At 59.3% G+C, this 13,276-nt stretch overlaps 1 protein-coding gene across 3 annotated transcripts; it reads left to right on the forward strand.

The window, feature by feature from the left end:
- The first annotated feature begins 1,213 nt into the window (after positions 1-1,213).
- Positions 1,214-12,601, forward strand: LOC122909822 (KH-type splicing regulatory protein). Of its 3 annotated transcripts, none has more exons than XM_044254425.1 (20): positions 1,216-1,561; positions 3,112-3,208; positions 3,841-3,879; positions 4,227-4,266; positions 5,130-5,179; positions 5,417-5,488; positions 6,213-6,270; positions 6,589-6,763; positions 6,971-7,069; positions 7,427-7,525; positions 7,652-7,754; positions 8,449-8,549; positions 8,690-8,834; positions 8,915-9,075; positions 9,160-9,269; positions 9,873-9,961; positions 10,067-10,264; positions 10,368-10,445; positions 10,533-10,693; positions 11,778-12,601. In XM_044254425.1, exons 1-20 carry the CDS (start codon positions 1,304-1,306, stop codon positions 11,784-11,786), a joined length of 2,142 nt encoding a protein of 713 aa, XP_044110360.1. In that variant the 5' UTR covers positions 1,216-1,303; the 3' UTR covers positions 11,787-12,601. The 3 variants fall into 3 exon arrangements, with proteins under 3 accessions (XP_044110361.1, XP_044110360.1, XP_044110362.1); XM_044254427.1 differs by having other exon boundaries at positions 1,246-1,319; positions 1,465-1,561; positions 10,533-12,601; XM_044254426.1 differs by having other exon boundaries at positions 1,214-1,561; positions 10,533-12,601.
- The last annotated feature ends 675 nt before the right edge of the window (positions 12,602-13,276 follow it).

Raw genomic sequence — 13,276 nt, forward strand, 5'->3', positions numbered from 1 at the left:
GGGAGCCCTGGGTCTCGGAAAGAGGCCTGGGTATCTTGGGCCCCTTGGACCTGAGTAGGAATTGTAAACCCGCCTAACGCCTGGGTTCAGAAGAGAAACTGAGGCCTAGGATCGGAGCTTGGAGCTCCTATCTCCAGACCTTATGTGGAGAGGGCGTGGGATGTAATTAGGGTCCTAGGAGAGAATCCGCGGCCCTAGACCCTTGAATTCTGCAGGGGAACTGGTTCCATGAGGCCTGGAAGAGAAGCAGGGGCTCTAGAACCCGGGGTGGAGAAGACAGGCGGTACCAGGGATCTCTGGGTTCCCTCCTTCCCTTGGGCCACCCCCTCCCGGAAGCACCCGATCTCCAAGGCCTCGAGCAGGCCATGTGTCCGGCCTACCCAACCAGGCTCCTGGGGCGCTAACCCAGACGTCAGGCCCGAATTCCCCGCAGCCGGTCGGCACTGCCCACGTCGACTGCCATTCACTCTCGCCACGGCTAATCCCCGCTCGCGTTTGGCGGCCGGCTCCGCCCCAATGCAGCTCCTCTTCCATTGGCTCCCACCAAAACTAGGCACCTTCATTTCCTACCCTGCCATTCGTCCAGAGAGGTGTCCGTCACCTTGCACACGCCCCCACCGCCCAGCCATTGGCTTAGCAATCAAGGCTAGAAAAGGATTCTGGTTAACAGGGAAAGCCATCCAGTCCAAACCTAAGAGCGTCACCCAGAGTTCGTCAGGGGTTGGATTAAATTGACTGCCAATCTTCGCAAGAACCGCCTTCTGCGCGTACTCATTGGCTTGCGTGCACGATTATCTCACCTGGCGCCCGCCCAGCCTGGTCAAAGGGGCCTTTCGCCAGGCCCCTCCTTCCTGTCCACTTGACTCTCCGGAGTCGTCAATCCGGTTCTGAAGTCGTCCCGTAGTTCTGGAACTCCCGCTTCATTGGGCCTCCTGCCTTCTCGGGTCACCTCGATTTGCCCGCCCAGCACCGGCAGCCCGCAGCCCACTGCCTCCGAGACCTGTCGGTCACGCGGCACCTCCCTCCCACTGCCTCTCGCGGCACTCCGATTGGCCGCTCGCCTCCAGAGCCCGCGATTGGTGTCCCAGGAGCGGCGGCCGCCTCCCATTGGCCTGGAGGAGCCGTCCGTCACGCCGGCGGCGGGAGGGGGCGTCCCTCTCCCCCCTCGTCGTCTTCCCAGCCGCTGGGTTCCCAGAGTGCTCCGCGGCCGTGTGGAGCGAGGCCTTGTTCCCGCGTTGAGCCGCCGCCGCCGCCGCCTCCTCCTCAGCTTCAGCCTCCGCGCCAGGCCCGGCCCCGCCGCGCCATGTCGGACTACAGCACGGGAGGACCCCCGCCCGGGCCGCCGCCGCCCGCTGGCGGCGGCGGGGGAGCCGGGGGAGCCGGGGGCGCCGGGGGAGGCCCTCCGCCGGGCCCGCCGGGCGCGGGGGACCGGGGCGGCGGCGGCCCCGGCGGCGGCGGCCCGGGCGGGGGGTCGGCCGGGGGTCCCTCCCAGCCGCCCGGCGGGGGAGGCCCGGGGATCCGCAAGGACGCTTTCGCCGACGCCGTGCAGCGGGCCCGCCAGGTGAGGAGGCCGCGGGCCTGAGGGGCGCGCGCGGGCGGGGGAGGGGGCGGGGTCACGCGCGCGCGCGCGCGGGGTCGCGGGGGGGGGGCCTGAGGCCGCCGTGGGGTCACGTGGGGCTGTAGGCTGGGGCCTGGGCCGCCCAGGATGTCTCCAGTGGGCCCCCAGCGGGTGAACCCCTGCAGGGGAAAGGGGTGTCCGGGGGGTCGCCATGAACGGCCCCTGGATGTTTAGTGGCCCCGGAGGGCTGGGACTGACTTTGGGGACCCCCCCCCTTAGGACACCCGAGGGCGTGCTCCGCTCTCTAGGAAGCAAAGTGTCCCTCTTCCCGGGGTGGGGGGGAGGGTCTTGCTTTGCCCTCACCTCGCCATCAGGGCAGAGAGCTGTTTGCCCCGACCCTGTTTGCCGGCTTCTCGGGAAGAAGGAATTGTGGGAGGAAAACAGCCCTGCAAAGGGGGACCCTTGCTGCCAGAGTGGCCGAGCACTTAGGGGAAATGAGGAGGGTGGGCATAGGGGCTGGCTCTTTTTTGATGCTTCCGGTGGCTTGAAAGCCTGGTCTGTCTCTGGGAAAGCGGGGAGGGTCCCACCAACGTGTTCTGAGGCATGATGATAACACGGAGGTGTCACCTGCCGGTGTGACTGACCTCCTCGACTCCCTCTGCAGCCTCCCCACGTCCTGGAGAGCAGGGGGCCCGTAGAATGGGAGAAGTTTGCTGCCCTCTCAGGAAGCTGATGGGCTGGGGGCCGGCCGAGTGCCTTTGCTATTGCGTGCTTTTCTGGGGTTGTTCCACTGCCTCCAGGGCGGAGTGGGAGGTCCCGTTAGGTGAACACCCGGTTCCCGCCCAGTGTGGTCTGTGGCTTTCTCACCTATGGAGCAGGGTACGGTTCTCACCTGCCCTTCATCCAGGTACCCACCAAACTGCCTTGACAGAGAAGCAGTTGTAAGGAGGCGAGTGGATGCTGTTGGCTGGGGTGGGAGTAAGTCTTATCCCAGGGGCTCTGGCTCCAGGCGTTAAAAGAAGGAAAATTGAGGGAGGTGGAAAGATCCTTAGTTCGTGGTTTGTGTGTCTTTGGAAAACTTGTAATAGACCCACAAACGGACTCTGGTTTTAAGTTTGTGGGATTGGGGTTATCTGAAGTTGCCCCTCACGTGTCTGATATGTAACCTGTGTTCTCAGAAAGGGTCTTTTGTTCTGGTGGAGTGAAGGTTTTGGATGCCTTTAAGCAAAAAATTTTCCCAAAATTGGTCCAACAAATGTCAAGCTTTCGAGAAAGGAAAGTTGTGCTCTTCACCATTTCAAAGAGCCGGGCTACAGTCACTGTTTCTGCCTCCCTCGTGGAGGCAACCCAGAGACCCTCCTGAGAGCAGATCAGTGTGGGTTGGGGTCCATTTGCAAACAAACGGAAGCGCAGATCCCATCTAGAATGGGATTTGAAATTCCTGGATGACTCTTGAACGCCGAGGCCCGCGAGTAGGTTCTGAGAAGTTGATCTGAACACCAGGGAGGATTGGTTGTGGTGGTAACCTTCTGTGCTTACGATTTTGTTTCTAGATCGCAGCCAAAATTGGAGGCGACGCTGCTACCACGGTGAACAACAGCACTCCTGATTTTGGGTTTGGGGGCCAAAAGAGGCAGTTAGAAGATGGAGGTAACTGCTTGCTGGGAAGAAGGCTTGGGGGTAGAGGGAAGGTCTTTGTTTGAACATGGTCCAGCGTCAGGGGGAAGCTCGCTGCCATTTGGTTTTTTCAAAGCCCAGCAGCCCCAGCTTTGTTCCTTCTCTTTGTTTGGGCCGCCATCCTGGGGTATCAGGTGGCTGAGAGGAGCACATTGATTGTGACTAGGTCCAAGTTGTAAGTTCTCAGGATCGGTCCTCCCCTTCTGGTCGGCCTGGGAAATGCTCGCAGTTGGGTCAAGGCCCCATGTAAGTGCAGTTTGGCTGGCCCAGGGCGTGCAGCACTGCCCACGGTGGCCAGTACCATCAGTGTGGGGATCAGCCGCAACGGGCCTTACACCTGGGCCCTCCCTGACCCTGATCCCGGACTCGAATGCCACCGTCATCGCTCCTGTCATAAAGGACTTCTTTACTCTTCAGTGCTGGTGGTGGGACTGATGGACGTCTGGCCCCCCTCTCCGAAGTTGGTCCCTGCTACTCTCCTGTCTTGGCTCTGATATTGGGGTTGGGGGAGGGGGGCTGTTTGCCAGGCCGCGTGGCACCAGCATTAGATTAGAGGCAGCTGTGGGTGGGTGGGTGCAGCATCTGACATTCTCTCTCTTTCACAGACCAACCGGAGAGCAAGAAACTGGCTTCCCAGGGAGACTGTAAGTCCATTGGATGATGCAGGCAGAGGGCAGCTTCAGGGTCTTAAGAGGTTTTTAGAACTTGGGAGCTAGAAGCTCTGAGCAGGTGGCACCGTTCTTAATGGAGGCTCTAGGTGCTTAGCATCTGGAGTCCATGAACTTTAGGGATCCCAGAGCCCCCTGGAGATGGAGGCAGAGCCGGTCAGATGGGTGGTGGGTTCGTCACACTCAAGCGCTCAGGGAGGCCCAGAAGCACCGTACTAAGTGCCAGCCACTCCTTGTGCAGACAGGACTATGTGGGGGCCAGGGGTGTTCAGGGTCCCAGAGAGGAGCCAAGCCGATCTTTGCTTTGAATTTTCTCTCTGCAGCCATCAGTTCTCAACTTGGACCCATCCATCCTCCCCCCAGGTAAGTTGTGATTTGGAGAACACTTGCTCTCTTGTCTGTCAGCTGTCTCTGGCTTTTCGTGCTAAGTTGGGGGAGAGCTGTGTCTGGGGGCTGCACTGTTTCAGACCTTGTCCCCGCTGCTCGCTTGGTCACCGAGAAGCCCAGGAGGCAGAAGAGCTGCCTTTGCTCCTGTGCTTGCCTGTGTGCAGGGCCCAGGGAGGGGCGGTCTTTGCACCCTGTTGCTGCCTGTGCTGTGGTGGGACACTTAGCAGTCGACAACCATCTTTCTAGAAGGGCTGGGGGCCGGCCTTGGGTTTCTTGTCTGCCTTCTGCAAATGCTTGATCCCCAAGAACTGGTGGGGCTCGGGGTTCTTTCCTACCTTTTTGCCACCCACCCCCCATGACTTCAGTGGATCTGATGTAGAAGTCTTTGTAAGGGACCACATTGTTTCTTTTTTTTGCTTCTACGAATTGCAGTGAAATTGGCTTGTTAGGGAGCTGACGTGGAAAAGATACAGACTTTTTTTTTTTTTTTTTAAGTCAAGAGATCTGAAATGATTATAGGAATTCCGTAGACGCGTCCAAGCGTTTGTTCTTGCTCCGAGTTGATGGGAGCAGCACTAGACCAAGCCTCTTGTGGCCTGAATGGGGAATCTGAGGCCTCTAGAGTTGAGGGACTTACTGTGGGGAGAGGGAGCTCTTGTCACACTCTGCTTAGGCCTGTGGGGTCTTGGTCCAGATGTGGTGGGAAGCATGGGCAGAGGCCAGTAGGCCAAGGGCCCCGCAGGTCAGGGGCTTAGGCTTTGAGGGGCCTTTTCTCCTGGAGACCCTCATCTGTCTACTGCTTCTCCCTCGAGACTGACTTTTCTTGTCTGTTCTTGCAGGACTTCAATGACAGAAGAGTACAGGGTCCCAGACGGCATGGTGGGACTGAGTGAGTGTGGGTCACTGTGGGGTGCCCGTTTTCCCTGCCTCTCAGGGATGTGTCCTGGGAGCCCCTGCTGGCTCAGGAGCTTCTGGTGTGAAGAGCTCCACTGTCCTCTGCTCTCACCTGTCCTCTCTGGGTGGGGGCAGGTGGGGCTCTCAGGAGGGCCAGGAAGCCCTGCCACACAGTGTTTTGAGTGCGGGGGTGCCCTCGTCAACCTCTGCATTTCCCCTTTTCCCCACCTAGTCATCGGCAGAGGAGGCGAACAGATCAACAAAATCCAGCAGGACTCAGGCTGCAAAGTCCAGATCTCTCCAGGTACGGGAACCTGACGTGGTCAGAACGGGTGCGGGGCTGGGTGCGGGGCTGGGCTGGTCTCCTAGTACGTTCATAATCGTCCGACTGGACAGAGGCGAGAGGTTGGTGTTTACTGGGAGCTTTCTCTATGCCCGGCGCAGGGCAAGGTCTCAGCCAGGGCAGCACCGCGCCCTGCAGCACAGCTGCCACTTTCCTCCCTTTCGCTTTGTAGTTGGGGGAGGGCTGAGGTGGGAGATGGGAGATTGAATAGAGGAAGTTTTGTTCTAGATCTTGCTCTGAACTGTTAGTTAAGTCGCCATCTGAAGTGAACACCCGGCAGGAAACCAGTGGGCATGTGTGAGGCCGGGAGATGCACTGGAAGGAATGCTCTGAGGCCGGCCTGGGTCTGGATCCCAGTCTGGCTGCCCGGCTGGCAGGGGTTCCGGAGGACCGGCTCCACCGCAGCGGGCTTTGTAGGCGCAGTGGCAGGAGTGGCCCAGGGTTAGCACCGCCCTCTGCCTCATCCCTTTTCCCCTAAGTGGTCTGGCACCGTGACTGGATGTCAGGCTTCCCAGCCGTGGTCTTGCGTGGAGCAGCTCGTGGGAGTCTGACGCGGCATCATGTGGTCAGCCTGCTGCGGGCAGAAGCAGCCGTTGTTTGCTGCGCAAGTTTCCCCGTCTCAGTGGAAAGCCTTTCCCTAGTGTCCGTGGCCCCGGGCGGCACTGACCCTCTCTCTCCTCTGCAGACAGCGGAGGCCTACCCGAGCGCAGCGTGTCCTTGACAGGAGCCCCAGAATCTGTCCAGTAAGTCCCTTGGCAGGGCTTGCCATCCCCTGTGATGAGGGGAGTAAGCAGAAGCTCTCTCCATCCTCTGGAAAGTTGGGGGTGACTCTGCCCAATCCCTCAACCCTTGCCCTCGCCAAGGGCCTGCACTGATGGTTTGATTGCCCCCCGACTTCGAAGAGCTGAGAGAACCACCTGAATAGCTCCAGCCCCGGGGACGGACCCTCTTCCTCGTCATCTGTCAGACCCACGTGTGGAGTCCCCTCCTCCCCTTTGAGCTGGACGGGACTGTCAGGCCGGTGCTCTTTCGGTGTCTGAATCCCGCTCTTCCCTTCTCAGGAAAGCAAAGATGATGCTGGATGACATTGTCTCTCGGGGTCGTGGGGGGCCCCCAGGACAGTTCCACGACAATGCCAATGGGGGCCAGAACGGCACCGTGCAGGAGATCATGATCCCCGCGGGGAAGGCCGGCCTGGTCATCGGCAAAGGCGGGGAGACAATTAAGCAGCTGCAGGTGAGGGGTGGGGTGGAGGACAGAAGCTCTTCCTGTCGCTGGGAAGTCTCCTTCTGCGTCTGCGTGTGCACGGCCCACCGACTGCTTTGCCAGAGCCTCTTACCCTGTATGGTCACACCTGCCCCCTGCGTGCACTAGCCCCACAAAATGAAAGCCCCACAAAGTCACTTGAAAGCCTGGCACTGACTGTCTGCGTTGGTTGTAAAGGAGCGAGCTGGAGTGAAGATGATTTTAATTCAAGATGGCTCCCAGAACACGAATGTGGACAAGCCTCTCCGCATCATCGGGGACCCTTACAAAGTGCAGGTAAGAACCCCGGCAGGGACGGGCTGTTGGAGAAGTGAGTGACAGGTGGGGCTGGAGATTTGAGTGAAGGGAGAGAGATTTTCAAGTGCGTCCTCTTGAAGTCAGCCCAGGGTTCCCTCTCTAATACTGAGTTGGACAGGGTTGGACATGAGCAGGAGGCCTAAACGCGGATCGTTCAGTTTCTTATCTGGAGAACTGGGGTGGATGGCCATCCCTCCCTCTCAGGATGGCAGGTCAGGAGCTCAGCAGGGCTCTGCGGTGGGCTCAGCTTAGGTCCCTGAGCCCTTGGATCGTGGGAGGCTGGGGGAGCAGTGCTGGGGGCTTGCCCTGTGCACACCCTGCCCTGTGTGTTTGCAGCAAGCCTGTGAGATGGTGATGGACATCCTCCGGGAGCGCGACCAGGGCGGCTTTGGGGACCGGAACGAGTACGGATCCCGGATTGGCGGGGGCATCGATGTGAGTGCAGGCCTCCTGTAGTAGTGGAAGGCCACGGGGTGGGTGTGACTCGGTTCTGGTGGGCAGAGGGCACCAGAACTGCAGGGACAAGACTTAGCTGACCCTTCCGCGTCCCTCTCTCCTCAGGTGCCAGTCCCCAGGCATTCTGTCGGGGTGGTCATCGGCCGGAGTGGAGAAATGATCAAGAAGATCCAGAACGACGCTGGTGTGCGGATACAGTTCAAGCAAGGTCAGGGGCCTGGCTGGAAAGATAAGCCGAGGCGGGGGTGGCCGTGTCTTCTGGTTCAGTCCTCAGGATCGCTCTGAGGCTCTGCTGCAGAGGGCCTGGCACCAGGGAGCCCGCCAAGCCTCTGCAGTGCCTCGTCGCTCCCAGCCAGCAGCACGTGCTCTGTGTCCCTCCTTTGTGGGAGAGCTCGCGGAGGGCAGGCTTTCTAAGTCCACATGGAATGTTTTCCCTTCCATCAGATCTCCCCGCTTCCTCTTCCCCACCGAATGGCCGGTCCCGACAGGGCAGCCGGGGTTGGATCAGATCACTTTGTCCCAACTCTGGGCTACTGCCAAGTCCCCGCGAGTCTCCCAAGTGCAGGCCCATGGGGAGGAAGGACTTCTCTGTTGCTTTTCTGAGGTCTATTACCGTTCTCAGTTTCATAAAACGCATCTGTTCTGGGGGTGCCATGTGCCGGAAGAAGCCTCAGCTGCCGCCCTGCCCTAGTTGGTCGGTTTTCTTCTCTGGAAACCCGGCCCAACCGCATTTCTCCCCCCGCGCCTCAGTCCATGGCGTGTGATGAGCGGCACTTGGAGCCTGAGATATTTCTGACACCTGGCTTGGCACGGTGTCTGCCTCGCAGAGGCGGTGTTATGGGGGTTTGGTGTTGTGCTTTTCTGTAAAATCCGTCTCCCTGTTCTCTGGATGCCGGCTTCAGACGACGGGACAGGTCCTGAGAAGATCGCTCACATAATGGGGCCCCCAGACCGGTGCGAGCACGCGGCGCGGATCATCAACGATCTCCTCCAGAGCCTCAGGGTAGGTGGCGTCGGGCTGTGCTGCCGACGGGCTGTGCTGCCGACGGCCGGTGAGGTCGGAGGCAGCGTGCGCGGCCCTGCAGGGGAAGTCCAGGCGCCGGGCTAAGTTTCTGCGCTCATTGCCTGTCTCCTGTCTTGCAGAGTGGTCCCCCCGGCCCACCAGGGGGTCCTGGCATGCCCCCAGGGGGCCGGGGACGAGGAAGGGGCCAAGGCAACTGGGGGCCTCCTGGCGGAGAGATGACCTTCTCCATCCCCACTCACAAGTGTGGGCTGGTCATCGGCAGAGGTGAGTCGGCCGTCGGCATTCTGTCTCTCCGCCCCCTTCCTCTGCTCTGCCTTCCCTTCATTGCCTGTGGCTCCCCGCAGGCGGGGAGAACGTGAAAGCCATAAACCAGCAGACGGGCGCCTTCGTGGAGATCTCCCGGCAGCTGCCGCCCAATGGGGACCCCAACTTCAAGTTGTTCATCATCCGGGGCTCACCCCAGCAGATTGACCACGCCAAGCAGCTCATTGAGGAGAAGATTGAGGTGGGCTCAGGGAGGGGCTCTTGGGGCTCGGACCCATCTCCAGTCTCCTTCCCTCCCAACTGACTTCGCTTCTCCTTCCTCCAGGGTCCCCTCTGCCCAGTGGGACCAGGCCCGGGGGGACCAGGCCCTGCAGGCCCCATGGGGCCCTTCAACCCTGGGCCTTTCAATCAGGGGCCACCTGGGGCTCCCCCGCAGTGAGTAATTCTCAGCTTCCTGGGATTTGGGACATGGGGGTGCTGTGCTGGCAGGAAGAGCAGTGGACCCCATTTTCATTCGCCACCAAAAAGAAGTTTTGACGTCACCTGTCCGAGACGTGATCCAGTATAGCGTCTCGCATTTATAGATGCCATTTTTGTCATTGTTTTTTAAGGTTTTATATATTATTTGATAGCGAGAGAGGGAACACAAGCCTGGGGAATGGGAGAGGGAGAATTCCGGGAGCCCAATGCGGGGCTCGATCCCAGGACCCTGGGATCCTGACCAGAGCTGAAGGCAGATGCTTAATGACTGAGCCACCCAGGAGCCCGCACAGATGCCATTTTTAAAAGATGTCACAGATGTTGAGCCTCGTCTCCCGCCTAACAGGCAGACCCGTGTATGTTGAATTTGGGGGACTTGGACATCTTCACGGCAACGGCGTTTGTGTTCTTGGCGTTGTTCGTCTCACGATTCCTTGGGCGAGAGCCTGTGACTGAGCGTACACAGTGGGCTCCGCCTGGGTCTCCTCCCTGCCAGCCACCCTTGCCCCCGCGGAGGAGTGGCCCCAGCTCACTTGTCCTGTCTTTCTTGCCCCACAGCGCGGGGGGTCCCCCTCCTCACCAGTACCCACCCCAGGGCTGGGGCAATACCTACCCCCAGTGGCAACCACCTGCTCCTCATGACCCGAGTAAGTCGGCTGCCCGGGGGAGGGGCAGGACCGGGCGGGGGTGACGGGGGGGGGGCGGGCGGGGCTCGCGTCCCGTCCTGGCGTCAGCCCGCTGCCCCCCTGCAGATAAAGCCGCCGCCGCCGCCGACCCCAACGCCGCCTGGGCCGCCTACTACTCCCACTACTACCAGCAGCCCCCGGGCCCTGTGCCCGGCCCTGCCCCGGCGCCCGCGGCCCCCCCTGCCCAGGGCGAGCCCCCTCAGCCCCCACCCGCCGGCCAGTCAGACTACACTAAGGCCTGGGAAGAGTATTACAAGAAGATCGGTGAGTGCGTGGGCCAGCGCGGGGGCTCAAGCAAGCCCGGGGCTGGCGGGGGGCGGCCGCGTCCCCGTGCCCCGCTCTGAGTTCTCGAGCCTTCCTCCTGCAGGCCAGCAGCCGCAGCAGCCCGGGGCGCCCCCGCAGCAGGACTACACGAAGGCCTGGGAGGAGTACTACAAGAAGCAGGGTGAGCTGCTGGGGCGGCGGGGCAGGGGCAGGGCCTGGCCCTCCGGCCCCCGGCCGCACTCCTCACCGGGACTCCACTTGCCCGCAGCTCAAGTGGCCACCGGAGGGGGTCCGGGAGCACCCCCCGGCTCCCAGCCAGACTACAGTGCCGCCTGGGCCGAATATTACAGACAGCAAGCCGCTTACTACGGACAGACTCCCGGTCCTGGCGGCCCCCAGCCTCCACCCACACAGCAGGGACAGCAGCAGGCAAGTGGGAATTGCCACCCTCCTCCTCCTCCTTTTTCCTTCCAACCCCCGGCCACCGTCCATCCTGCCTTAGTGGGTAGCGCCGGAAATCCCTTCCCCTGCGGGGTGTGTCCTTGATGCCTGCAGCGGGGGCCGTGTGGCCAGAGGTCTCCGGGAGTCCCCGCGAGCTGGGGAAGTGTGCGCTGGGTCCAGAGGTTAAACGAAGAGGCCTCCCTGCGCCGGCCCGCTTGTTCCTGTGTCACGCTGTTGCGATGCTGGGGGAAGCGCGAAACAAATACAAGGTCGAACTGTTGAACTGGTGGGTAGTCCTGGGGGTGGGGGGCAGGCCAGCAGCACAGACGTTGGTCGCCGTCCTGGCTGCTAACTCGCTCACTCAAAATCTGGCCGCTTGGGAAGAAAACGGATGTGTTTTCCCCTCTCTGCATTACTTTTTTGGGTTTTGTTCTTTGCATTCTTTTATTTTTAACCCCACGATCTTTTCCTTGTGTCCAAGTGACTGTGTTGCAGGCGGCCCCAGCGTGGGTCAGCCCTGGCTCTGGTGGGACTCGGGGAGCCTGCCGAGGGGACCGGCCCCAGGGCCCCTCCCGCCCCGCCTGGGCTCCGCCTCCTCTGCTCTCGCGCCTGCCTCTGTGTCCCGGTTTTGTCTGTGAAGTGGGCATGACGATCGTCGCCACCTTCCAACCTACCTCACAGGGGTGTTGTGGGGACACCGTGATCTCTGAGATTGTCATGTTGTGATGCGCCAGAGCACCTGCCTTCCCGAAGACAGAGGGCACCCCTCCTCCCTCCCCGACCCTGAGCGCGCTTCTCTCCCTCTCTCCCTGCTCTCCGCCTCTGCGGCCCCGCCTCTCGCCTCCTGGTCCTCATGTCACTCTCTCTCCTCCTCCTCCATCAAGGAGCCGGTCTGACTTCAGCCGAGTCCCCGGAGCACTTGACTAGACAGTTGCAAACACATGGTTCCAGCCTGAGCTCACCACAGGCTGAGGAGCGGGGCTTCCTGGCCCCTCCTGGCCACCGCCCCCCTCGTCTCCCGCCCCCCTCCCCTCCCCGGAGTGACCAATTCCTATCTCTTCCCTCTCCGCAGGCTCAATGACTCGAATGAATGTGAACTTCTTCATCTGTGAAAATCTTTTTTTTTTTTTTTTCCATTTTGTTCTGTTTGGGGGCTTTCTTTTTTGTTTGTTTGTTGTTTTTTTTTTTTTTTCCCCTCGTTTGTTTGGCGAGAGAGCGATGGCTGCCGTGAGGGGTTGGGGAAGGAGCCCTTGTGAGTGGCTTGTTGGTCGTGGCCTTGGGCGATGCTGGGCTCTCACTCTCTCGCTTATTCTGTGTGTCTCATGCTTTTTTTCTTTCAAAATTGGGATCCTTCATGTTGAGCCAGCCATAGAAGATAGAATTAAATCTCTGCCAAAAAAAAAAAAAAAATTTTTAAATATAAAAAACACAAAAGCAAACAAAACCTATAAAATTATATATATATATATAAAAATCTCTATCCCTTCCTGAAACTGCCTCTTTCAGGGGAAAGCAATTCATTTTCTTCCTTCTACCCTTGGCCCTCTTCATGTTTTTAAAATAAACTTTTAAAAAGGAAAAAAAGTCACTCTTGCTATTTCTTTTTTTTAGTTAGAGTTGGAACATTCCTTGGACCAGGTGTTGCTGTCGCAGGCCCCCTCCCTTCCCCCAGTCGAGCCCCTCGGCCTCTGCTCTTCCTCTCTCCTCCTCCCCCCTGCCTCGCTCGGCTCCCCTGCAGCCCCTCCCGCCCCCCATCCCGGGACTGGTCTTGGGTTTCAACTGTTCAAGAGGACATTGAAACTGAAAACAAATTGAGAACAAAACAAAAAATTGTATGGCAGTTTTTACTTTTTATCGCTCGTTTTTAACTTCACAAATAAATGATAACAAAACCTCCCCGTGTCTGCTGGGTGCCGTCTCTCTCTCACTCTCTCTCTCTCTCTCTCTCTCTCTTACTTCCCTCCTCTCTCCCCTGCCCCCTGTAGAGTTTTGAAGCAGATGTTTGTTCTTTATAGATGTTGTAAAAGCCTGATAATGGTGATTGGAAATTACAAGCTTTGTGTTGTGTATTTTCTTTCCTTTTTTTTTTTTTTTTTTTTTTTTTTAAGAAAAAGAATTATAAGAAAAAATAGTTTTCTTTCTGCAGGCGCATCGTGCTTTCCTAACTCCCCTGACCCCCCCCCCTTTTTTTTTTTTTTTGTTAAATAAAGTGCTTTTTGTCTAAAAACTGCGTGCTGGCCGCAGTTGTGTTTGTAGAGGAAACAAGTTGAAGAGGAACGGGTTGGCCAGTAAGAGTGGGGTCTGGGCACCCCCCAAAGACTGCTCTTCTGGTGTTGCCTGGCAGAGAGGGGACTAGCAGGTTGAGCCCCAGTGGAGCCTTCTCATTCCATTCTCCCCTCTGGGAGCTTGGGGAGCAGGACACCCAGGAGAATCTCTGGGGACAGGTGTTTCCATGGATGCAGCCTGTCCCCGCAGCCCCCCTGGGGCTGTGCACGCCTCCTGGGAGCCATGCTGGCCTTGATTCGCACCTAGCTGGGGCCTAGTCTGTCCCCGGGCCCCAAGGTGGAAACC

This window comes from Neovison vison, chromosome 6 (genome assembly GCF_020171115.1).
Source record: "Neovison vison isolate M4711 chromosome 6, ASM_NN_V1, whole genome shotgun sequence".
NCBI lineage: Eukaryota > Metazoa > Chordata > Mammalia > Carnivora > Mustelidae > Neogale > Neogale vison.

Coding starts and splice junctions, on each gene's coding strand:
- LOC122909822 (XM_044254426.1), top strand. CDS start 1,304: ATGTCGGACTACAGCACGGGAGGACCCCCGCCCGGGCCGCCGCCGCCC. Junction 4,267..5,129: donor CCCATCCATCCTCCCCCCAG/GTAAGTTGTGAT, acceptor CTGTTCTTGCAG/GACTTCAATGACAGAAGAGT. Junction 9,076..9,159: donor TCATTGAGGAGAAGATTGAG/GTGGGCTCAGGG, acceptor TCCTTCCTCCAG/GGTCCCCTCTGCCCAGTGGG.